The 24,815-nt window shown below is 39.4% G+C and overlaps 1 protein-coding gene across 7 annotated transcripts in view; it reads right to left on the bottom strand.

The window, feature by feature from the left end:
- The window catches only part of ksr2 (kinase suppressor of ras 2), a 142,460-nt gene that overhangs the window by 57,588 nt on the left and 60,057 nt on the right, over positions 1-24,815 (bottom strand). For all 7 annotated transcript variants that reach the window (XM_088076454.1, XM_088076455.1, XM_042488537.2 and 4 more), the window contains one exon: positions 16,185-16,357. In XM_088076454.1, the coding sequence (XP_087932580.1) occupies positions 16,185-16,357 (173 nt within the window). The remainder of the gene's footprint in view (positions 1-16,184; positions 16,358-24,815) is intronic.

Raw genomic sequence — 24,815 nt, 5'->3', positions numbered from 1 at the left:
CATTTTGTGTCATATGTATTTTGTCCGTCCTATGAAGTCCAGTAGCATTTATCAGTGGCAGAGTCGGCCATTTCTGTGCTAGATCCAGATTGTCTACTTCATACCAGGGATACAGATTGATATCTGCCTCACTACTTAGCTCTTTTCAGGTACAGTATTGAAGTCAGTACATTTTAGGACACCAACCAAATAACACCAGTACAACCAAACACAACAATTACAACCAAATTAATTTGTGTCAAATTATCGTACCTAAGATTGCATCTGGCTGATAACACTGGGTTCAGAAAGGGGATGGAGGTGTCCCAAAGCCAGGAAGCCATGAGGCCATGAAGCCGTAAAGCCTGGCAGTTGGGAAGCCAGAGCTGCCTGTGGCACTCTGCGGCTGGGTTTCTGGTTTTGGGGCGCTTTTTTGCACTTTGATGTGGAGACAACAGAGCTCCCACGATCAGAAAGGAGGCGGAAGTCCTGCAAAGGGCCCAAAAGCTGAAGCGCTCATCACAGAGTTCCGAGGGCGGCTTTCCAGGAAGCTGAAACTATTGCTGCAGCACCGAAATATAGAACTAGAAATAGTCAGGTATCACAACAGTATGTTTACTGCAGCTTGTTCAAAAACTGTATTTTTGTAATTAGCCTACAGAAAGTAGGCTAATAACTATTGGTTGCTGCCATAAGGTACTGGTACCAAATGCATCATACTGGCACCAGCACCAGTATATGTTCAAATGTGACCAGTACCCAACCCTGGTCTCTTCACACCATGTCAGAGCTGTATTACACTCAGATATTGATGCAAACAGAACAGCCTGCTGCCACTCACATTAAAAGCGTTCAAATGACCACACTCTGTGGATTTGATTGTGAAGCATTTGCACAATGTTGACCGCTATTATTCATCAACAAAACAACTGTCATTTCAGCGTTATTAATTCTTGCATATGAGTAATGTAACAAGAAACAGCAGCCACAGTGAGCTGTTAAATGAAGAGCTGCACACAATGCCTCCAACTTTTTAACAAGGTAAACTAATTTTACTGTGTCTTGCTATTGTGTAGAAAACTGCTAACAGCATTCGCAGCATGAAATCAGATCGTGGCTGCAATTATTTTGACTGACGACTTTATTAAAACAACATGAGTATGCGTGGTTGAACTTTAAACATTCACCAGATAGTCTTCTATTTCTGACAAAGTGGCTCCTCGAGGAGTGTTTGCTGTCATATCATATCACACTTGGTGTTACCACGGTAACCACAGGTGTTGCCAAATCAACCAGGACTGAAATCTCGTCAGCAACTTTCACATCTTGGGATCGTGCTGGTAAATCTACACAACAGTGTCATGCTCTACCAGTTTATATTTCAGCGTTATCTTTATTGTACTTAAAAGCATGAGACCAGGTGTAAAAGTCTCCAAAGGTACCACCACGGCAGTTAGACAGTCGAGGGAGGAGAGACGAAACCAAAGTGTAAATGAAGAATGATATGGTGCACATGCTCACAGACAGGTGCACAGGTGTTGTAATTATAAATATCTGGTCACATAAACAAGGGAAAACCATGGAAACTTTGGGATATGCGAAAAAATACACACAGAGATAAAATGTGTGCATGCGTATGTGTGTGTGTGTGTGTGTCAGACAGATGAGCCTGCAGGAGTTGAGAAACCCCAAGGCGCCAGACAACAATGTCCTCCTCCATCTTCTCTGATTGGCTCAGTCTAATTAAGCCAAGCCCCCCCCCCTCCACTGGCCGGTTACATGACACACAGCAGACCATGGGGTTGAATATGTGTTGTCTGTGTGTGTGTGTGTGTGTGTGTGTGTGTGTGTATGTGTTTTGCATTGCTTAAAGAGAGATGTTATTGCACTGAACGATGAAGAAATATATGTCTCTGTCTGTGTGGTTTACACTGAGGGGGGTGTGTGTGTGTGTACGTGTGCAGAGATAAAAAGACTACTTGAGTCTAGGAGCCTATTTAAAGCCAAATATAGTTTATTTGACATTAGACCAAGATGCCTCTCCTAGTGACTGACTGAGCGCTAAACACTTCTACTCCCCATGGAGCAGGAATTCCCACTGCGGGCTAAAAAGATGGAGCGTAAGACAATTAAAACAACACAGGAAAAAAGACTCACAAATTATTCTCATTGTTGGTGCTGTCAGAGTCATCTCACCCACACCTGCTCTTGTCATTATCACAATCATCAAGGTATTAAAGCTCAACGGGCAGAGTGTAGCAAAGTTGGGATAAAAGCTTCAATCGAGTGGCTGAATCAACAGCATAACTGGCATAGTTTCATCAAGAGATAATAGAAAGCTTAACCGGCAATCTTGGTCAACATTACTGTCTTTCAGAGGCAATAGAGAGCTGATTTTTTACACTTTATGCGAGTCCCATGAAGTTCTGAGCGAAAAACATGCAGTTTTTTGCATGGAGTACAAATGTGTTATTTTGGCTCATTGTATTTGATTATTTCTGCACACTGGGTCCATTAACAGTCCAACACACTCTGCAAACCTATGGCATTCAGAGTATGTATGGCTTCCATAGGTAGATTAATGATAAAGGGCTTACTCAGAACAGAAGCGCTCACCATCCAATCTTGCTATCCAATCATCAAAAAATGTCAACTAACAAACTGTAAAAGAATTCTTTAAATGTCCAAAGTTTTTGATGCTGAATCACAGAATCAGTTTTTCTATACTGTCCTCAAGGTCTTGTCATAATGTGCTATTTTGGAGTGATTTTTGACCATTTTTATCAATACTCAAGTGGTAAAACACGCTAAATTTAGCACCAAAACAATATGAACCCCAAAATTGCTGCAACAACGCATGAGTCAAAGATGTGCATGATCTAAACCTTTAGAATTCAAACAGGTGCCTAAACAAAACACCATTTTAATTACAGATTTATGACTAGAAAAAACATAACACACAGTACTGAGCTGTATCTCACAATTAATCTTCAGGTGCCCAGCTTTCAGATGGTGTATACCATTTCTATGTGGCTCATACTGGCGACCTGCAATCTCCCTCAAAGATCCTCTGCCCACCCCCAAAAACAACAAAAGTGGCTCTATGTGGGTCTCAGAGGGGTGGCATACCTATTAAATTCAGCACAAAACACTTGAACACAATTGTTTTTGACAAGCAGATAAGAGTCTGGCCGTATGGTACATATATACAGTAGACTGAGCAGAGCAGCAGAAGAAGTGAACAGGACTGTAAAAAACGTGTGGGCGTTTGCTGCACAATGTGCTGCATTATAGCACGAGTGTTACATGAGTGCTATGTTACAGGCTGTTGCACCCCATACTCTCATCGTTTCTCATCAATGCGTTCTAATGAGACTTTCCACAAGGTAAAAGTACACGGCTGAGCAGAATGGCAGCAAGAAACGAACAAGGTAGGGGTGGCAATAGGGGTGTTTTTTTTTTCTTTCTATACGAATGTGAGAAAAAAAAAATCAGATGAACAAAAGACAAAGCCAGGTTGTTCAGTTGCTATGGCAACAGCTACACGCCGACCTGCCTTTTTTTTTTTGCAGAATATTGTGCTGTCATCTCTGTCGAGCACACACAGGTTTACAAATAACCCACATGCACACAAAGTGTCCCAATGATAAAGTGACAATAGTAATCACAGCGCTCGAAAAATAGCAATTTTCTTGGATGAAACAAGTATCTCTGCTCGGCCTTATAGATGGTGGGAGTCTTTTAAGACTGGCGGTTTAAGTGTGCCAGTGAGACAGAGGGAGAAGGGATGGGGGAACAGATGATGCCCAGAGGCCTTATGGCTCGGTAGTGACTTTCTCAGTTGAAGAACTCAAATGGCTCACAGATGAGCACCGACAAACAGCAGGTTTCAGTGGCGAGGCCAATCTGACGCCACGGAGGGCTTTTAGCTGACGTAATACCCCCTGTGTCAGCTATATCTGAAGTCCATAACTTTTGGACAACACTGATGACAAACAGATAATTGTTATACTAAATATTCAAAATTGTTGTCTCAATTAAACCTTTTCATCGTCTTCTCCCACCCTCCATGTGTTGTTCATATAAAATCTTTTAAAATGACAGAATAAAGATCCCACAAGTGAACTCAAAGGATGCCTCAGTGGTGTCGACAGATGGGAGCTCAAACACGCGTGCTGCATTCAATGCATCATGACCAACCAGAACCATCTCTTACAGCACAGTCTGTCACAATATGAGAATGATCGAATCTGATTCGTACTCCGCAGCATGTCACAGAAAGCTTTAGTGGCAAGTTAAATGTTGTCAACATCTGTTGTTACACTTCCCTGCTGGCTAGTCGACTATTAAAGCAGTTTGTTTAGATTAGCTGAGGTGTCAAATTGCAACTTGAAGTTCATTGGAGACTAAATTCACAGCGAGATGTAAATTTAGTGGGATGCACAAAAACATAATTTAAATGTGGATGCAGTAGCAGTACAATGTTTACAAAGACTCCTCTGCCTGTTTTCTAACATCTGCCCTACTTTTCGAGTACAAACATAGTAACCACTGACCAATCCATTCCTGTATTGACTGGAGTTTATGACCTCCTACAGAGTTTCATTAGCTGGAGTGAGACAAGAACTGCGCCAGAAAGAGTCAGTTAGTCTGACCTGCAAAACACTCTCTACCCAGCAAAAAGATTTTCTTTAGCAGTGACCTGATGTTGCAGAAGATTAGAAAGTAAGCACAAAGGTCAGCACATCTTTTTACAAGAATCTAAGTTCTCCTATTAGTTAAAACTTGCCTTTACTGACTTTACTGTTGCAGCAGCGACCATGCCAATAAGCACAGACAAGAAGTAGAGAAAACATAGTATGCCAAACACATTGTCGCAATGTGGATGTTTTTCACAGTTTTAGAGGAAGACAACACAATCCATGTTCTGGGGGTCTGATCCCTTTATTTTGCTGCCATTATATTGGTTAGATGCAGCGCTAAAGGACCGTCCCTGGAGCTGCTGCCCTTACGGCGAATGGTCAGTTCAACATCTGCCCAGTTAGATCGAGCTAACGTTCAACACTGAGCTGTTAAACGGTGTCAAAAGACCACACCGAAATGGCTTGAATTATTGTTAAACCCTTCAAAAGTCATTAGGTAACATTGATTGTTTTCCTGTCATCTTATGCATCCACTGGGTCATGAAAGAAACAACCAGCAATCAGAAGACTGGCATTCATTCGAGTTTGAATGAACATATTGAGGCCTTCAACTTTGCTTACGAGATTGCATCGCTCTCATACATCAACCAACAGATGCAAGATAAGTCCCATCAGTGAGGAACCACTGCAGCTGAGGTTTGACTCAAAACAAAAGAAACAAAAACCAAAATCATGCAGAAGCATGAAGCCTATGACAGTGCCTGGGAGAAGTCGACCAATTCACATACCTGTGAAGTGTAATTACTGTGGATGGTGGGTCAAAGAAGAACATAAAGACAATCAGAAAAGCAAGAGCAGCATACAAGATCCTAAACAAGACCTGGAAATCCAAAAACATTTCACACAAGACAAAGTTTAAAATCTTCAACTCCAAAGTTAAAACCATATGGTACTGAAACCTGGAAGACCTAAGATGCATCTTTGGGATCTACTGACCAAACACAATCAACACCATCAACGTAATCTGCTATCATTTTTTTTTTTTTTACATCCTTTCCTAAAAAGAAACTATATAATCAATACAACTGAAAAGGTTTGGTCACACACTGAGGACAAGCCAAAAATGCAATAACCAAGCAGGCACTGACATGGAATCCATAAGGCAACTACTCGAAACTATTCGTCGAAGGCCTATGCGATGTTGTTAAACCCCTTTAACAGCCATCCACCTTTGCTCAATAAATCTTTCTTACCCTTGGGTGTGCACAAACAACAGGTTGTGTACTTTTTAAAATAGATAAGTGTGAAATTAATGGTTATTTTATCCGTACTGGCCATGAAAAGCAGGCTTTTTATTGATTAAAAAAAAACTGAGAGGTATATTTGAATGCTGCTTTCGGGTCATTGGTTCATACAGTAAAATTACAGGTGAACAAGAAATGATAAATATGTGGTGTAGCAAGATTTTGGAGATTTTTAGCCAGTCGGAAGTCAAAACAAACAAAGGTGAAATGTATCTTTTCTATTCTGCCTACAAGTCAAGAACACAAAAAACCCTGAATATGCTCTTCAAACATGAGTCAGCATGTCAACATTCATCTCCTCATACATACAAAACGATGAAACAATGGCTAAATGACAGTGTTACATCTTTACTGAAACAGTGAATCGATGCCAAACGCAACCATTCCGCTCAGGTAGCTCCATTTTCCTCACCCGGTTTTAAATTTAGCCGTTATTTGTGACCATTATTTATTTGCCAACTCTCAAAGGGGCATCCATTGTGGTGCCATATTCGGTTGCTAGGAGATCTGTGACGCAACTGCAAAGCGTCGCTGCGAGGTTAGGGTGAGTGGGTGACGTCACTAGAGCACATGTAGAAATAAACACAGTGAGTTGTGCACAAAGCGTATGAAGAACATTGAAGCCATTTATATCCACAAGCACACACTCACAAACTCCTACACACTCCCTCTTTCTCTCTCTGCATCTCACACACACTCATACACACACATCAGTTCTGCAGCAGGTGTGTGTGTGTGTGTGTATGTGTTAGTGGAGTCCCAGGGCTGGTGCTGGACCTCCAAGTGGACACAAGGCATCATCACAAGTTGGGGCATCTGTCCGCTCCAACTGTGTGTGCTCAAACAGCCTGAGGCGCTCAAGGTGAGCTGTGTGTGGAAAATGTCCCTCTGTGGCCACTGTAACTTTTCAAATTAGAATAACAATGATGATTCCTAACACTTTGAGCAGAAGAAAAACAGAAAGGAATATGTATTATTTAAGTTGGCCACAAGGATAAACAGCAAAAAACAACAGAATGCTCCTTGCTTGCAAAAAGTGAAATTATTTTTTAGAAGGTCTATTGCACATAAACATGAGAAAACTCAGTGCAAGAAAACGAGCGTGAAAGTGGATAAACCAGTGCCATAGCCCATCTTTATGTATTGGCATGGCCACCCTGATGTTCAAAGTCTGCAGATTTTTGTTTACATCAGAAGCCTTACTAAATATTTTCATTTTTTTGCCAGCAAGTTTTTATATTTCTTCTCATCCCACATTAAAAGCCCTTTTTTCCCAAAGAGACAAACAGATAAACATCAAAGTGTGCTGGGGATTATCTGAAGTCAAAAGACAGAAATCTTGACATGTCACAGCAGGAAAAACACAGGTAATTAATAACAGAAAAAACTTTAAAAAGACGGCATAAATTTGTATCAGCAATTTTCAGTTTGAGACCTAAATATAAGACATTTTAATGCTAATTAAGCCTTACTGGACCTTACTTGGACTAATGAATTCAATGCCTTGACAACTTCTAAAGGATCCATTTGAACAGTGAATACCACCCACACAGTACTGACAAGGATTCCAGTCAATCATATTAACTGGAATAACTGATTTGGGTTTACCATGTGCAGGGCCTTTAAAGAAATGTTCCCAACCAGGACTGGACTGCTAATTAGTTTGCCAATATTGCTGATTTTCATTGTCATAGTTTAGAAAGTTAGTTACTCTTTTGCTGATAAATACTACCTTTGATGTTTATGAATTCTTCTGCTGTTTTCAATGTGAAAACACCTCAAAAGTTTCACCACCTGGAGGTTCAAACCCATGACTTTGTGACATACAGTTTAAGTAACATGCCCCGCCTTTTGGCTCGTCTCATTTGGCATGCAAGACTCATGCCTTTTGGCATGTCTCTTTTGGCACGCAAGTAGCATTTTACCTCATGAGTAATGGTAAAATTAATAAGTAAGCATTGTACTTTGATGTGCTAAATCATTTGGGATGAGGGCAAAACAGCCATATAACTCAGCACATTCAGGGGGTGGATGAACAAAAACTTAAACTGAAATAAAAACAAAAGTAAAACAAAAACTGAAGTAAGAACAAAAACAAAAGAAAATTAAGTCCAGTAAAGTACACATACATACCCGCAGGTGTTGTATCACCAGATATCAAGTCAAACAAGGAAATGTAGTAAGAAAAACAAACAAAGACAAACTAGGGTGTGTAGTTTCTTTGATAGTCAGAGCTTATTTACAGTAAGGATAATGGAAAAAAACTGAATTGAGCTATAAATCTTTTTAGGTTGTTTTTTTTGTGTACGGGTTTTAATATTCATCTTCCTGGTTTGGTTCGCAGTGGTTTTCTTTCTAATATTTTTGTTTAACTTTATGTTATTTACTTTATGTCTAACTTTTGGCGTTATCTCTCTTGTAGTATTTAGTGGCAATGGCGGGGTTCGCCATTTCTTGGCTGGATTCAGTTGTCTGCCTGTCAGGAAAACAGTGCATGGATATAATCCATTGCAATTTTATCTCATTGATATCAGCCTCAACATATGCTCTCTTTACACCATCCAGAGGTTGGAACATTTAACAAATTCAGTTAGTTGGTCAGTTAGTAAACCAGCTAACACCAGTTAGTTGTATGTTGTACTTCTAACAAAGCAGCTGCACAAGGAGTGTTTGCTGTATTAATAAACCTTCTTGCTTTAACTTTCTTTATCATGTGTCGCCAAATTAGCCGGAAATAAAATTTCAAGTATTAAGGCTTTAACATCTTAGGATTGTGTTGTACTATTTAGCTAAACTGATTTTGAGGATCCAAAAAATACATCAAATCAAAAACATCAGAAAACATGTCAACATATTCGCCAAGAGGAAGTTCTACACCATGACTTCAAGGAAGGAGGAAAACTGAGGCGTCACGGAACATACTCAAGCGTGTCCAAATACTTCAAGATGATTATCAGGAAGTTCCATGACTTTGCGAAAAATACTGAAGCCAACATTTCCCATCGTGAACTCCCAGTTACATGATCAAGCAAAACGAGTTATTTGTGAACATGCACACCCACTTGTTCAGGTGTGGTGAACACCCAGTTACATGAACGAGCAACACAAGACTGATATAAGGATATGCAAAAACAATCTACCAAAAGAAACTACACTGTGCCGTTTCATTGGAGGCAAATACCCCTTTTCCAACAAAATAAGCACATATATTCAGTTTATAAAAGACAAGAATACTTGCAAAAAAAAAGGCATTTCACACGTTTTTGGGTTTTTTTTAGTGTAGCATATTCTCAAAAACATGCCAGAAACACAATATGCAAAAGGTAGAGAGCAGCATTGAGGCCAATGGAAATGTGACTGTGGTTTCTTTAAAAACAAAAAAACAAACGAAAACAGTCACTTATTTAGTATATATTTCAAACTTGGTGCAGGCTATGTTTGAATGATGCTCAAGCAGTGCTTGGACATAGACGGCGATATTTTGTGGCGACACGTCATTGCATTGTGCCGGAAAAGGGGTGAGGCTGATCATACTGGAGCCGATAAATTCCATGACTACTGCAGTCGCTAGATGCCTGAGTTTAGGGACCCATAAATAAATCTTATCAAGTTTTAAAAACATTATAAAACACATCAACATCTAAATCAACATCTAAACCATATTTTTTTTAATAATCCCTTCTGTCCAGGACGGAGGAAAACTAAAGTGTCAACTATGGAGCAGGCTCAGGTGTGTCCAAAAAACTTGAAAACACTCCAACATCTTCATCAACAGAAAGTTCAAACCATAACTTTGAGAAAAGTTAGCATTTTCCATCTGAAACATGACAGTCCAGGGAGGAAGAACAAAACCAAAGTATAATTACATAGTGTACATGCATTAAAGTTGTATAAACATCCAGTCACAAACAAGCCAAACAATGGTGCAAACAACATACTAAGATTTGGTTTGCACTGGTTTCGTTTTGTTTTAAGATTCTAATGTTTAATGATTTATGCCTTGTCTGTCCTTTGAAATTGTCTCTCACAGTATTTTGGTCACAGTGGCAGAGTCCGCCATTCATGTGATGGATTTGGATTGCCTGCTCAAGATACCCAACAATATGAGTATGCTTGGTTGAACTGTAAACGGATGCACCAGCTAGTCATCTGCTGTTGTTCTGACAAAGCAGCTGCTCAAGGAGGGTTTGCTGTTGTATTTAAACCCACTTGTGGTTACTATGGTAACTGCAGGTGTTGCCTATTTAACCAGGACTGAAATCTTTCGGATTACCCTTTAACATCTTGGGATCTTGTTGGACTGCTGGATAAATACATCCAAAAATAAATCAACAATGGCACCAACAGAAAGTTCAAATGCATGATATTTTCTTTTTAAAAATAATTAGCATATATTTGTGACCCTTTTGTAAAAAAAATCTTCTGGAATTGTATGAAAATCAATCCATATGAAGATATGGACGAACATGTGTTTGGTTTCGGTCTTTCGAAGAGGTTTGTTTATAAAATGAAAAAGGAAAAAAAAGAAAAATGCCAGCCTTTTGAAGAGACTAAACATCAGCACACTACATCAGTAATCTGCAGATTTAATACAAAACTTTCTGTCTCCAGAACCCAATTATGTGCCAAAGACTACCCAAGCAAAGAAACACTGGTGTGAATATTTAATGTTATTTAACTTCATCACAACCAGACTATCAGTATCTCTAAGTGGAAAGCCAAACAAACTCATAGGAAGGCACTGACGTTTCAGCTTTGACTTTGTACTGACTCATCTTGAGCAGACAGTGTTTGGTCACCTCAGCCAGTCTTTTGGGCCCTCCGTCTGTTTTGATTCAGACGACTAGAGAGATGAGAGATAATGCCGTTGGCTGGAGGGCCCTGACGTATGAGATGGCAGTGATATCATAATCCCAAACATAGACACGGGACGGGTGGTTAGCCTGGCTTACCGGGCACACACATGCATAGCGGCATGCACGCGCACACACACGCACGCACACAGACAGACAAATAAAATAAGGACTGGAGACCCCCGAGGTCAACTGTGGAGCTTCACAGAAAAATAAAACATTTAATTTCATTTTACTTTAATCAGTGATTTAAAAGTAAGCATAATGGGCACTGAGGGATCAGATGTCTCAATTGCTTTTCATTTTAAAAACAAAACCACACTTAGGCCCTAAAAATATGTTTACCAATCAGCCAGTCAAGTTGCAGTTACAGTTTACATCCGTGTCTGTGAAAACATGGATGCTTCACACACGTTCCCCCGCAGCAGGACAAAAGATTTATCCAGTCAGCACAGTTTCAAGGTGGGCACCCAAGGCTCTCAAGTTATGGCCAAAAGCATGTTTAATGAGGTCACCATGAAAAAAAACGGGATACAGTAAATCTCTAAATAAATAAATAAATTAATTAATTAATTTAAAAAAACACTAAAACTTTCAGCTTCATATACAGTTTAATGCTGAAGCTATGACAATAACAACAATTATTACACCACCTTGAAAAAGTTTGTGGCAGTAAACTACATAGATAAACCTTATTTTCCCTCCTGTTAAATTTCTCTTAAGCTCAGTGCCACTGTTGTAAGAAACAAAGATGTTTAACTGACACTGACAAATCAGTTATACTGCACATAAATCTAAAACATGCAGTTAAGCCGATACCTAAAACAGTTTCAGTTTACATGCCACCCTTGGTGCTTACATTTGTAATTGACACTGGCACAAACAAAGTTTTAGCAGTCTAACCTGTATTTGGGAAACTGAAAAGAATGCCTGGGAGAGAAGCTCAGTCACAGGTGATATTTCTGAGCGAGCAGTGCCCAGAAACTCCTCCCAAAAAGCCTGAAGGAGCGCATGAAGCGGCAGGAGTCCTTCAACCTTCAGAACTGTCCACTGTGGACGGCTTATCTTGAATTTCAGGTATACAGGCAGGTTTCCAAACCAAGCTGTGATACCCACCGTGTCTAATAATGCTTTCTAGTACAGCAGGATAAAAAAAAGCAATGTGTACTTCCTCCAACTCCTGAAAACTCTGTGTCTACGTAAGAAGCACTATCTCTGCTGTAGCCTGGAGCAGACGCTCTTAACTTGGACGCTCCAGCTCAGTGGGTTGTCAGGTTGCACTCCCACACACATACACGTGGAAACATGGGAGATGGCTTCATTGTGAATGACTGCAGGCCTGTGATCATTATTTACAGCATTGTGATCAAATATCATGTTTTTATTTATTTAGATGTCAGGTACTTGTCATCTTGTCTCAGTTTCTGTCAATAAGCTGAAACCCCCTTTTTCCACACCTGGAGTATGAAATCCTGCATTTTTTAATAGCATTGCATTACTACATATACAGCATACATCCATTGTTTTCCCAATTTGCAGAATTCTTTTTATAGACAATGTTTACCTCAAGAAAGAAAGAAAGGAGACAAATCTTGCTAAGCCAATGCACTCCTTAATGTGATGCTGAAGTCTATGTTGGTTTAGTTAGTAATATTGATGCTTGTGTGTGTGTGTGCCATGTATGATGTTACTGCAGCTGTGAACTGAGCTCCCTTCAGGTCAACTACCAGTTATTTATGAACTACTACGCTACACCTTACTTCCAAAGATGAAAGATGAACTTGAAATTCCGGTTCACAGTTTGCCAATGCTTTGACATGTAATTAGAGCCAAAACAGTGACTACGCCTTTGGCAAGCCAAAACATGTGATACACACCTAATGTGAAGTCAAATCCGGCAAGACACATATCAGTCTCAGTGACAGTAGTGACTGTAAGCAGCACTGTTTGACTGACATGGGTTTGGTTTGTCTGAATAAGTGATGAAACTCATTGTTGACGTCTGTCGCACGCAAAAGCAGGCGCAGTCTAGTTTGAATAAGAATATAATACAAAAGACTATACCAATAATGTGGTACTTTTCATCTAATTTTGTAATTAGAGTACATCTTTATTTGTCTATCCTGTTATGCATAAGGTGTGATTATTCCATGTCATGCCTCCACCTACAAAAATGCACCGCTGAGCCCCACATACCAGTTAGTTAAGGTCTCCAACTATTCCCAACACTAAGTGATGACCATTTATCACTCCTTTCCTTGACATGACCTCCATTACTCCCCATCTCCTCCTCAGTCTAATGGCTTCCGCAGTATGCCCATAATGCATCAGCCAATAAGGCTGCCAATGTGCAGCAACACACCACCTCCGGTCATTATGGCACGGCCTGATTGTTCATTTGTTGCATTTTCCAACAGAGCTGTACTTAAGTATATTCTTAACAAAAAGAATTATGGTGCTAAGAATGATTATGGGTGTAAGTGTTCCTTTTCTTTTACTTAGTGGAGAGGTCGGGCAGAGGGTTTAGCCCTGTCTCACAGAAAAAGTGCCTTATTCAAGATGAAAAACGTCTAACAAATAATAGTCCTAAGTGCTACATAAAATGGGTCAAGATTTTAAAAAGAATATACAAAACACTGGCACATTTCTTACTCTGATCTACTTTAAAAGGACAGTTCAGATCTTATTAAGTGGCGCTGCAGGAGGTAGTTATCTGTCAGTGTATCACCTACAATATTCATCAGCAAGCCCCAAGTTTGGAGAAGCAGGCAGAAGTATACAGAGAAACTAAGTAATACTGCTGTGTGAGGAAGGAAGCAGCAAAAACATGTTTAAGTTACCACAAAATATCACTATCATTTTAAATGTACACTATATTTAGAGTATTTTATGATTCCTGTACAATTTCTCCATTGCACCTTTTGGACATACATTTTTTGTTCTTCTATTCTATTCTATTTCTCATTTTATATCTTTATATTCCTTCTATATTTTTATCTTATATGATCTTATTCTTTTTAAAGTTACTAATTTTATTCTTCCTCTATGTAAATTGTTTTGCACCACAACACCAAGTCATATTCCTTGTATATGTAAATGTACCTGGCAATAAAACCTGGCGTCACTTGTCTAGCTATGCTCTTGTCAAAGCCCAAAGACTCCATTGACATCGACTTTGCTGCCTCGATCAGTTAGTTATTGTTATTTGTGTTATTGAATGAGTTTGGTGAATCCAAAATAACCCTTTTTTATACCAAAGCGGCACGATGATACAAACTAACTGAATGATTAAGGCAACAGTAGACCAGCAGATCCTGTGTTTAGCGATGGTAAATTTCTGTTTCTCTCAAAGGAGTCTGGTTTTGAAAAAAGCCTAGATGGATACAACAAATTCCTTTTCCCATCACTGTCTAGCAAGTTAAAGCGGTGAAAATATTCACTTCATCTGATATTGTTTTTTTTAAGTGGGACTCTTAGATGGCAAAAATACCTTTTTCTGCAGCGTCCGTCCACAACAACACATTGCTTAGCTTCAATGTCCGTAACTCTGCCTGCTTATTCACACTGGGGGCGTGCCGACTGACATCGACCGTATGTAATTTACTTATTGTGGATAAGAACGTCATACAACCCCAGATCAAAAGATACAAATTATTCCTTTAAAAAAATAATGTAAATAGTCAATAGAGAGTAGTGTTAAGACTTCCCCTTACTTTGACATATATGCATATCACATCCAACATCACTTTTCTTGATCCTTTGATAGAAAATAATCAGTGTGGTCCATGCATCGAGTGCAATATTACATACAAGTGTACCACATACACCCACCAGTTAACACTGACAACAAGAGCCACTGTATCTTGTTCCACAAGAAAAGTATTCTTCTAAAAGTCTCATGTGATTTATTATGTGTAGGAAAAACACAAAAAGCACTAAAAACCAGAACAGCAGCGCACAGGAGCTGCAACCTGACCCAAGATCAGCATGACCTGGTGGCAGTGCTTTTCAGAGAGGCTAATGAAGCAGCGGCCTCTCTAAGATACATTGACATCGACCATGTCAGACCTCCAAGAAGAGAAGGTGATTTAATTACCCTTTTACTCCAAAGAGAAAATTTCTATATTTTCACTCTGAAGACTCTTACACATTGAAATCTTTATCAAGAGTGTGTGATCAAACATTTTCTCAAAAATAAAGTATGGTGGTTGTATCATAATGGCTCTCCTGTATATATGTTTACGCTTTTTTCTACACCCAAATACACTCTTTGTACAGATGAAAAATACAATGCATCAAGTGTGACTACTTTTCTGGGATTTTATCTAACTCGTTTAGAAGGGTGTTTAGCAGGCTTGGGTGTTATCACGGTATTACTGTATACCAAGGTATTTAGAAAATCCCAAAAGTATGTTTTTCAATACCGTCATAAATACAGGCGCTCCTCTTTCTTTAAAACTCATTGTATGTAGTGCACAGCACGCACCACCAGAGCTCAGTCTCAGGTCTCTACTGGAACAGAAGGCTGAACTGAAAGACACAGCAATACCTAGTGGTGAAGGGAGAAGTTACAGGACTGTAAACAACTGGCGACCAGCAAGTGGGGAATAACTGCATGTTTTTTTTTAACATCCAACTTGGTAAATTAAGGATTTATTTAGACCAAACTGGAGCTCATGACTGTTGTAACGTGGTGGACTTATTTACTCACAAGACTAACCAATACAGTTTGAGTGAATTTTATTTTGTTTCTGTTGAGATATGATGAGTTAGCAAGGCAATTAAGCCTCATCAGTCTCCCATGACCGAGAGAAAATTGAATTCAAAAGGTGTACAGTTGTATTTCTCTGTTTAATAAGGAAAATCAGTGTGAAAACATGACTTTTCTTAGCATTTTGTTCATTTCTTTTGTGTATTTACTTGTCTGAAAAGTTTTTGTACAAGTATTCGAGATTTCTAACTTTCTTCTGCCTCTAACATAATACAACAGATTTTTCATTGTGAATGATGTATAATCACATATGTACGATGATGAGTTTGAAATTATGTTTTATAAATTATATGTCTGAAAAGTTGATTTGAGGCCATGAGTGAGAAAAACAATGGTCTGGTCAAACCAATTTCACAAGTTCAGACTGATTTGTCTTCTAAGAGAAGATAAAGTCTAATTTGAGGTTAAAAATCAGCCCTAGTTCAGTTTTCAACCCCAGGGTGCACTTGACTTTTTGACTAAATCTAGCAGAGAGCAGACCGACATCCCAGAGATGAGACATTGCCTGAGAACTAAATAAGCAGATGTCCAAAGGGATTAGAATATGAAAGAGATATATTAAAGGCATTAAAAAATCTCATTTCATAAAAGCTAAAGTGCGAGCTGATTAAAAAAAGAAGACGACTTCACTTACTTGCAGAGGGTGTTTCAGCATGGACTGGAGGTGTGGAAGGGATGAAGGAGGGGAAGAAGAAGGATCGCAGAGATCGTTCAGTGTGGAGGGGCGAGCGCTGCGTGGGTAGATTCTCACAGCTGCCCACACTGCTGTGGATCTTAAGGTTCAAGGGCTTGGTCTTCTTCTTGGCTCTGAGGGAAACAAGAAAAGAAAACCATTTTGATTGACAGATATGGGATTAACACAAATGTTTAATAAAATAGCAGAGCTTTTAGACAAGTAAAAAACAAGTTAAGTTCTCACAGTGGTAAATACCTTCACTGGCACATCTAACAATGTGTGGCTCTTCGTTAAATGTGAAAATGTTTCTAAACTAGCAATAACACAACTTAAAAGTGAGGTCCATCTATTCATTTACAAGGTTTCCCACACATTCATTTATTTGTGGAAGCTAAACATGATAAAAAAAACCCCACATCAATCATCATCAACGTAAATTGGGAGCACTCTTGGAAGAAACACACACACAGACACAGACACACACCCATATACACACATACAAACAAACACACAGGCATTAAAAAGATGCAAAAAAAACAAACAAAAGTACCCTCCTCTGGCAGCTACTGCCACACATAAACTCTCACTCTCTGGGAAACACTGTCTTGTGATGGAATCAAGTTACAGCAATCGAAAATGCAAATAGGCCAGGGGTGAAAAGTCTAGCCCGTTATGGGTACCTTATTCCTACTCCTTTTTTCTAGCACTCTTGGTCAGCCTCCACGCATCACAAAATCTAGACTTTATTCTGATCTTGACTACACATCAGTAAAGTGTCACAAGCTTGCAATTTTGTGACACTATCGTGGTTGCAAAATATGTCCACACCCAAACATGGCAGACATTGGGAAGCCACTTCACTGGTAGTCCCAGCTGCCATTCGTGTCTCCAGGACCACATTTTTTCATGGTGATACACTTAGATTCAAAACATGGAAACATGCCAGTTGTGACAACGAGGCACGGCTGGTAACAAAACACAAAAATGTCTTTCACAGTCTGTACCATCAGATACACAGAATAGGTAACACACATGATACAAGCAGACAAGAACATCACAACAACACAGCACAAGTCTATTACAGTGACCCCAGGTTATTTAAAGCAGAAATGGCTGAGGGCACAAAACCTTCTCTTAAAGCAAGAATTCTTGCAGAGTAGCTGTCTGTATTTGCGGCTAGAGGGAAGGAGGATGAAGCCTGGGCTGAGGAGGCAGCACAGCTATGGTCAGTGCTCCGCGAGTGGTGGCAGTGAAAATGAGAGCTGGTCTTTTTTTTTCTTCTTTTGTGTGTTTGGCCATGTGGCAATGTTGGTTGGTCGGTCAGTGAGTCCCTAACTTTGGTCCAGACTGATATAGTTCAACAACTATTATAGAAGAACTTGCAACATTTGGTGCAGACGTTCATGGTCCCCAGTGGGCACATCCTAATGATTTTAGTGATCCCCTGACTTTTCCTCTAGTGACACCATGAGGTTGACATTTTGGGGCTTTAAGTAAAGTATCTAAATAACTATCTGATGGATTGTCATGAAATTTGGTCTGGTCAAGTTCCTGCAAAAATCATGGCATTCCTATCAGCCAGTTGTGCTTTACATTTATTGAAATTAGCAAATGTCAGCGTGTGAACAAACACAACTAAGATGACAAAAAAGAACATTTTGCCTGCTAACCATCAGCATGTTAGCACTTAGCTCAAAGCACATCTGACTAAGCTCAGAAAACAGACACAACGGCTGTCCACTCTGACTTGTTTACAGTATGTCTTAAGATGCTAAAAAACATGTAGACAGTAGACAGTTTATTGGGCTTAGCATTTGTGGGGCGTTCTCTACGAGTCCTCTAAAAGCTCCAGTGTGTAAGACTCAGGAAGATTTAGGGGTATCTAATGTTGAGGATTGCCGATGGCAACCAGTTTAAACTCTTCTTTGTTAGAATTCCTTCAGTGTTTGATACTCAGGAATTTGGCAGTGTAACATGGTGATCTCCGTGGACAAGGACCTGCTCCCTATGTAGACATCAAGGGCTAATACTAAGGAAGAGAAAACACAATTATCCTTGATTTCAGTCAGTTATACACTAAAGAAAACATACTTTTGTTTTGTTTTATTTTTCCCCCCATATTTTATGCATGACTTTTTTAGAAATTTAGGTAACAAAAAAGAAACAAAACACTGCAAACAAGCATAAGAAAAATAAAAAGGACAAAAACCATGCTTTAATAGCTATACGTAGAGACCAGAGTATCAAACAAAAACATTTAAAGTTTAACAAATGTCCAGTGTTTTTTCAGCTTGACATCTTGAAGTCCATGTAATGTTTGCATATAATGTCCTATTTCTATTTCGAATTCTTGTATTTCTGATTTCTTTTGAGTCCATTCGAATTTATGAATGTATGAATGTATGTTTTCATACAAAATGAATAGTTTCAAGCTATTTTTTCCTGACCATCAACTCCATTTTTATCATACAAAAATATTATATCTTTTTTCTAATTTAATCCTTGAACCAGCCAATGAAATGTTTTACTTCTATCTAAAATAATTTAACACAAATGCATTCAAAGAATAAGTGACCAATACTTGTGATTTTAAATTCATACTTATGAGATCATATCCTATGCCAATATATACTATACTGAACCGGACCTTTAAGGTGAAGTTATTTTCTAGAACTGTCACCAAAACAGCAAAGTATTTCCACTTGTTCAGTGATATACTCATAATTTCTTTTCTTTACTTTCAGTCAGAATCATAATGCAAAGACTTCCATCACTATCCCACGAGAGAAATAGCAATTTCTCCACCCACGATAGTTACATGTACATAGACCATAATGCAATGCAACTGCAAGGCATGTTGCATTTTGAGTGAGTGGACGGACTCTTTCTATGAAAAATCTCTCTGCTCATAACAATAGCTATCATTATTATTCTGTCCACCTACATACTGTACACCAACACCCCACAGCTGAATGCAACAAGTTCACACCAGCTCTCAGACGGGCATGAAAGTCACACTGGTAGACAAAGCAGGGCCCACGAAGGAGAGAAAGGTGCACCTCAAAATTCAATTACAATACCATTCCTGAAAAATAACACCTGAAAAGCACTGAGCACACATTTTAAGATTGCCATGTTTGTTTTGACTCCACAAAGTTATTCACTTAAGCCAGTTTACCAAACTTTCGAATAAACATGCAAGCGTGCCAGGCTTGGTATGATCATAGGCTGCCAACAACTCTCCTTGCATAAAATCAAAAAGGAAAATAAAACTGCTGACAGGTTGAGAAAAGTATGCAGTACGACATAGAATAGGTTGTTGATTTCAAATAAAAAGTCACAAATAATATGTTACATTGTTAAGAGTTAGAAATGGGATTAAAGCATGGTTAGGCAGTTTTACTTTGGCCTCTTTGGGCAAAAAATAAAGCCATGGGGCATCTAGTAGCTCAGTGGATGTATGAGGGCAGTGTCCTTGCATTTTTGTTAACAACAATAATAATAACGATAATAATAACTGTATTTATGCGGCACCTTTAAAAACAGAGGTTACCAAGTGCTTTGACAAACAAAGCAAAAGCAGAAATGGGATATATATAGGGGGCAATACAACAACAGAAAGCCAAACAGTCCTCATGAGCACAAGTGAGACTAAACTAGGGTACAGTTAGGATAAAATTAAAACAAAGACAAATCATGCTAGCTCCAGGATACATAATGTTATAGGTAAAATAAATAAAAGGACAACATCACTTAAACGCAAGTCTATAAAAATGACTCTTACGAAGTTATTCAAAGGAAGTCACTCATTCTGCGAGCCTTTTCTCCTCAGGCAAAGCCGACGGGTTCTGATGGCAAAGGCAAAGTACTATTGGACGTCACTACATACCAATTAACACCTGCCTCTGTGGTTACATTCTTTCTTTTCAGGAAACGCTTGTTAATTACTCGAACAAAATCTTTTTAAATGATTCATTCATGCCGAATCAATTGTCACCAATAATTCCCCGTAATCATATTCTTCTGTTTGTCGGCATGCTTCCTTTAGGGAGAACTGTCATTTTGGAAACAAGTTTTGGATGATTAACCTAGTAGTGCAACTTGTCTTTGTCAGCTTGTCATAAAACTTGTTCTTATTAAACGTCACCTGTCACAAAGATTCACACGTGTCAGTGAGGTAACTGTGAACCCATCGGACTAAATGACATACTTACATGTGATGTGTCATGTGACATAAGTAACACACGTACTTATTTTAAACCATGACACTTTTTTCTAAACCTAACTGCGTGCTGTTGTTGCCTAAACCTAAGGAAGTGAACCTAAATTCAAAGTTCTATACATACTTTATCCTGTATTTAAGAGGCCGAAACTGTGCATTTCCCGTGAAAACTGATATTTATTTTAAAACTATATCCCTACAACAAGTGTAAATTGACATCCAATAAAGCATCCAAAACTGATGCAGGAGGGTTATCTTAGAGAGTCAAAGTCTGACATGTAGGGCCACTGATCTGATGAAGTGTTGATATTTGACAAGTTGGGAGTGCAAATCCGGTGATGAAAGACAACTATCACTAGATTACAATCACACTGGAGAAAACTTTGAAAAATTCGATGATTCTCTGAAAAGTTCTGAAGGTCTGAAGTGTTAAATGGCAGATTTATGGACGTTTATTTGCCATGGACATCGGAGATAATGATATCCCCGGGAAGTGTAAGTCACACTGAATGATGTGTTTCATGTCTGGGTGTTACGACTTCACTGAGTGATGACTCAGAGAAGGAGAACGATTTTAACTTAAATTCAACTCACGCTACCTCCTCATATAACGTTAATCCTGTCCAAATGAGTTGAACATTCCTCTTGATATAGGCCCCAGGAGGAAAAAAAGACGCATGAAAATATACATAACTAACTTCAGGTCTGCATGCATACAGAAATTCATGCAGAGACACAGAAATAAAGCCTCGTTCACCCTGAGAGCACATCATGTCCTCAGGCTTAGCTGAAGTTGAATGACTTGTAGAAAAGTGACAGCAACCCTGATTGAGTGCTCAAGTTAGGCAACAATATCTGATTCTTATGACTGACTTACAAACTGATGTTTGAGTGATGCGCAGACACACACACGCGCACGCACGCACGCACGCATGCACACACGCACACACACACACACAGTGAAAAACAAGTTGAGGAGATGCATAGAGAGTGAGCTAGAAGGACAGAAACAGACTATTAAAGTAAAAACTCAAGAAAAGAAGCAGCAAACTAACATGAGTGGCAAATGAACAAAAACCAAACCAGCAAAGAGAAAAAAGGCACTGCTGAATGTTCAGGTAAAGATAAATCTCACAGAGCCATGCGGGACAAAGTATGATAAGCAAAGAATAAGAGTTTATACATGAAAAATTGATTTTTAAAAGTATAAACTTAAGACTGAATCATCACACTCATTAAGTGTCAGATCCCACAGGATTTTTTCCTCCCATGTCAGTCTCTCACTCCCCACACTGAGTCATGCAATTAGACCTGTAAACCAGCCCGGCACTCCACTCCCATCTCCTGCAATAAGGAAGCAGCCTGCAGGTTATCACTTCTCCGTCACAGAGCTTTTGTCAGCTATTCCGATTAGCCCACTTTATGCAATTTGAATCTAAATTAAACCATTCATCTCCCTGTATGCGTGCCTTTATCCTGTCCCCGAATGATTTCTGCATGTTCAGGGAGGGAAAAGTGAAAATCAATGTGGTGAGAAGGGAGAGGATTCCCATTTCTGGTTTTGAAAACGGCTGTCGGTGAAGGCAGCGGGCGGAGGTGGGGACTGTCAACTCCTCAGTTGTTAAAGCATCTATTCAGATACCTTTTTTCACTCTGCATATGAAAAGTTAAAGGAAAGAGAAACTTAAAGAATCTGCATCACAGAAAGACAGGAGAAGGGGGAGGTGGTTGACTTGTCGAGTGTTAAGAGAAATCAGCGAAAGGTGTGAATAGTAAAGTTGCCTTTTGATCTAGTCTTGGAATGTACGTCACGATGCATTTTCTCACTGATGGAAATCACTGCATGTTTGTGTCACATTTCAGGTTGCATTTTTAGTTTTTCATTCCCACAGGGTCTTCCTGAAGTGAAGTTCACACTGCGTGACTTTCAAAGTCGTCAAATCACTGTACTGTTCACACAACTTGTGAGTCTTGAAATCGTTTTGGTTTTCATACTACATAGCTGACCACACCAGGGGCTCACACACTACAGTATCTTTCACCAGAAGGAATCCCAGATGAGTGTGTCTGGCCTTCAAACCATGTTTTGTCATGAAAACAAACTCAAGATGTGACAAGGGAAATTACTTAACACCATGTGAGTGACAGGATTTTTTGGTGTTGTTGGCGTACGTGTTCACGAAACAGCCTGTTTTCATGTCTTACTGTTTCCTCGAGGTGCAACAACAACATCAATCCATTTTGTATATACAACGCATACAGTAAAATTCATCATCCCCAGGCTGTCAAACACCAATGCTTTGTCATGCCACTCAGCGTGTGATATTGAAGTCAAAGGCACCCTCTAGCATCTTTAGAAGATGTACCGAGCGTTCAGCTAACTCCAATGTAAACCCATCAACAGCAATTGTTGACACTGAGAGCAAATGGCACTGTACAAAAAGTAGGGATGCACTACTCAGGGCATCAGCATTTAATGACCTGAGAATGAGAATCAGTTTTAAAAATTGTTATACTATTGTCACAGGTGAGCCCTCCCCCAGGCTTCCCCACAGATCAGGATACTGTATTTAGCCTGCTAGATAACTAGGATGTGTCCGCACTATATTGGAGAGACTCTCGGCTTGCATCTTTGAACAGTTCACACATTGATTTGTGAGTGCCAGGCCAACTGATTTTCTTCTTATCTGGGGCTTACATTAGGATCTCCAAAAACTGTCACCAAGCGGAAAATCAGGTCTACAGTCTTGTAGTGTGAACTCGGCATTACCTACAAAGTGTAATTTGGGCATTTCCACTTATATGACATATTGTTACTATTACCCACTGTACCATGTGTATTACCTGCTGATTTGCAGAAAGCTTTAGATATTGTTTTTTTTTCCTGTTACATCCTGTTAGCCTGACATCGCCAGACCATTTCCCAAAAGCAAATCAGTCTGGAACTGCTAAGGTCATTTTTAATTTCCAATGGCCTTAATTGGATAGACCTACAACTAGTCAGAGCAACAAAACATGCTACGTAGTGCTAAGCAATGGAAAAATGTAAACAGACAGCAGCAGACTACACTTGACAGGCACTCCTGGAAGACATCTATGAAGGAAAGTGCTGCATGTCATGAAACCAAACTCATGCTGCACTCTCTGCCGCAGCGATAGAGCAAAAACACAGCAAGGGGAGAGGGAAATAGGCTCAACCACAACCAACACCAGCTACCTGAAGACCCACAAGTAGATGACCCATCGTGGAGGACAGTTAAACTCTCCTCAAGTGACTACCAATGAAGATGGCATCAATTTTTCTGTGCTGCAGTTTTAAAACCAGATTTTGAAAATAGTTCTACCATAGAAAGTTCCAAATTAGCTGCAGCTATCTTGTTAGTTTTGAAATGCCTTGATGGCGCTTCTCTCTCCTAAGCTAGGTTTATGCTTGACAGCATGACCCTGGCTTGAGGGTGTGCAAGCCAAATACTTTCTCACGTTAAGCGCAAAGGCTCCATAAGTTGTCAGTCATCCTATCATTCCTGCCCCAAAATAGCTAAACTGTTGCGAATGGCCTAAAGTGGGCCAGGTCAGGTCGAAATAAAACACAAACTTGCAGATTCGTCTGGTTCCCAGGCTGATATTCCGACGCAATTTGTCAGTTTTCTCTGGAATAATTAAAGTTGTATCTTTTACAGTCTAAAATTTGCATAACATGAAATTGAGTTAATCCAGGGTCAGGATGTTTGCAGATGATTGCTGTTTTTTTCCTTGCAAACCATCTCTGAACGTTAGATTCTGACATCAGCTCTGTCAGAGGAAATCAAGGGAATCCACGTTGTGTGGGCAGACAGGTTTTATGAAACCCAAAAGGTGGGATCAAAGCTTTATTAACTTTCCTAGATAGTTTACACTTTTGAAAGATGAGATTTCACTTCACAATATGCAAGCAAGGATAAAAAAAAGTCTGACATTCACACACACACACACACACACACGTACGTACACGCATTCATCCACCCACTGCCTCCACATTCACTTCCCCCACACTCAGAGACGCTAATTACAGTGACACCTTCAAGTAAAAGTTCCATTTGATCAAGGACAGAAGAAAGAAAAGGACAGCAGCGATCCTTCAAATACATATCTCCTTTACATTCTGACACATAAAGGATTTTCAAAAAGGCAGGGTCATTCATATTGCACAGCTTTCTGTCTAGCTAACAAGCTAGCAGGTACTCACTATCCAAATTGCATATCTCTGTAGTAATACTGTGATACCGCAAAACATTAGAGCTATGTCTAATTAGCACTTGTGTCCATATAGCAGAGTAAATTACTTGTGTGATCCTGTCTGCATAGCTCTACTTTTTACCTCAGAAATA

The sequence above is a fragment of the Plectropomus leopardus genome, chromosome 4 (assembly GCF_026936395.1).
Source record: "Plectropomus leopardus strain MGB_pleo_1.0 chromosome 4, ASM2693639v1, whole genome shotgun sequence".
Lineage (NCBI taxonomy): Eukaryota > Metazoa > Chordata > Actinopteri > Perciformes > Serranidae > Plectropomus > Plectropomus leopardus.
This window is presented reverse-complemented; position numbering and strand designations above follow the sequence as displayed.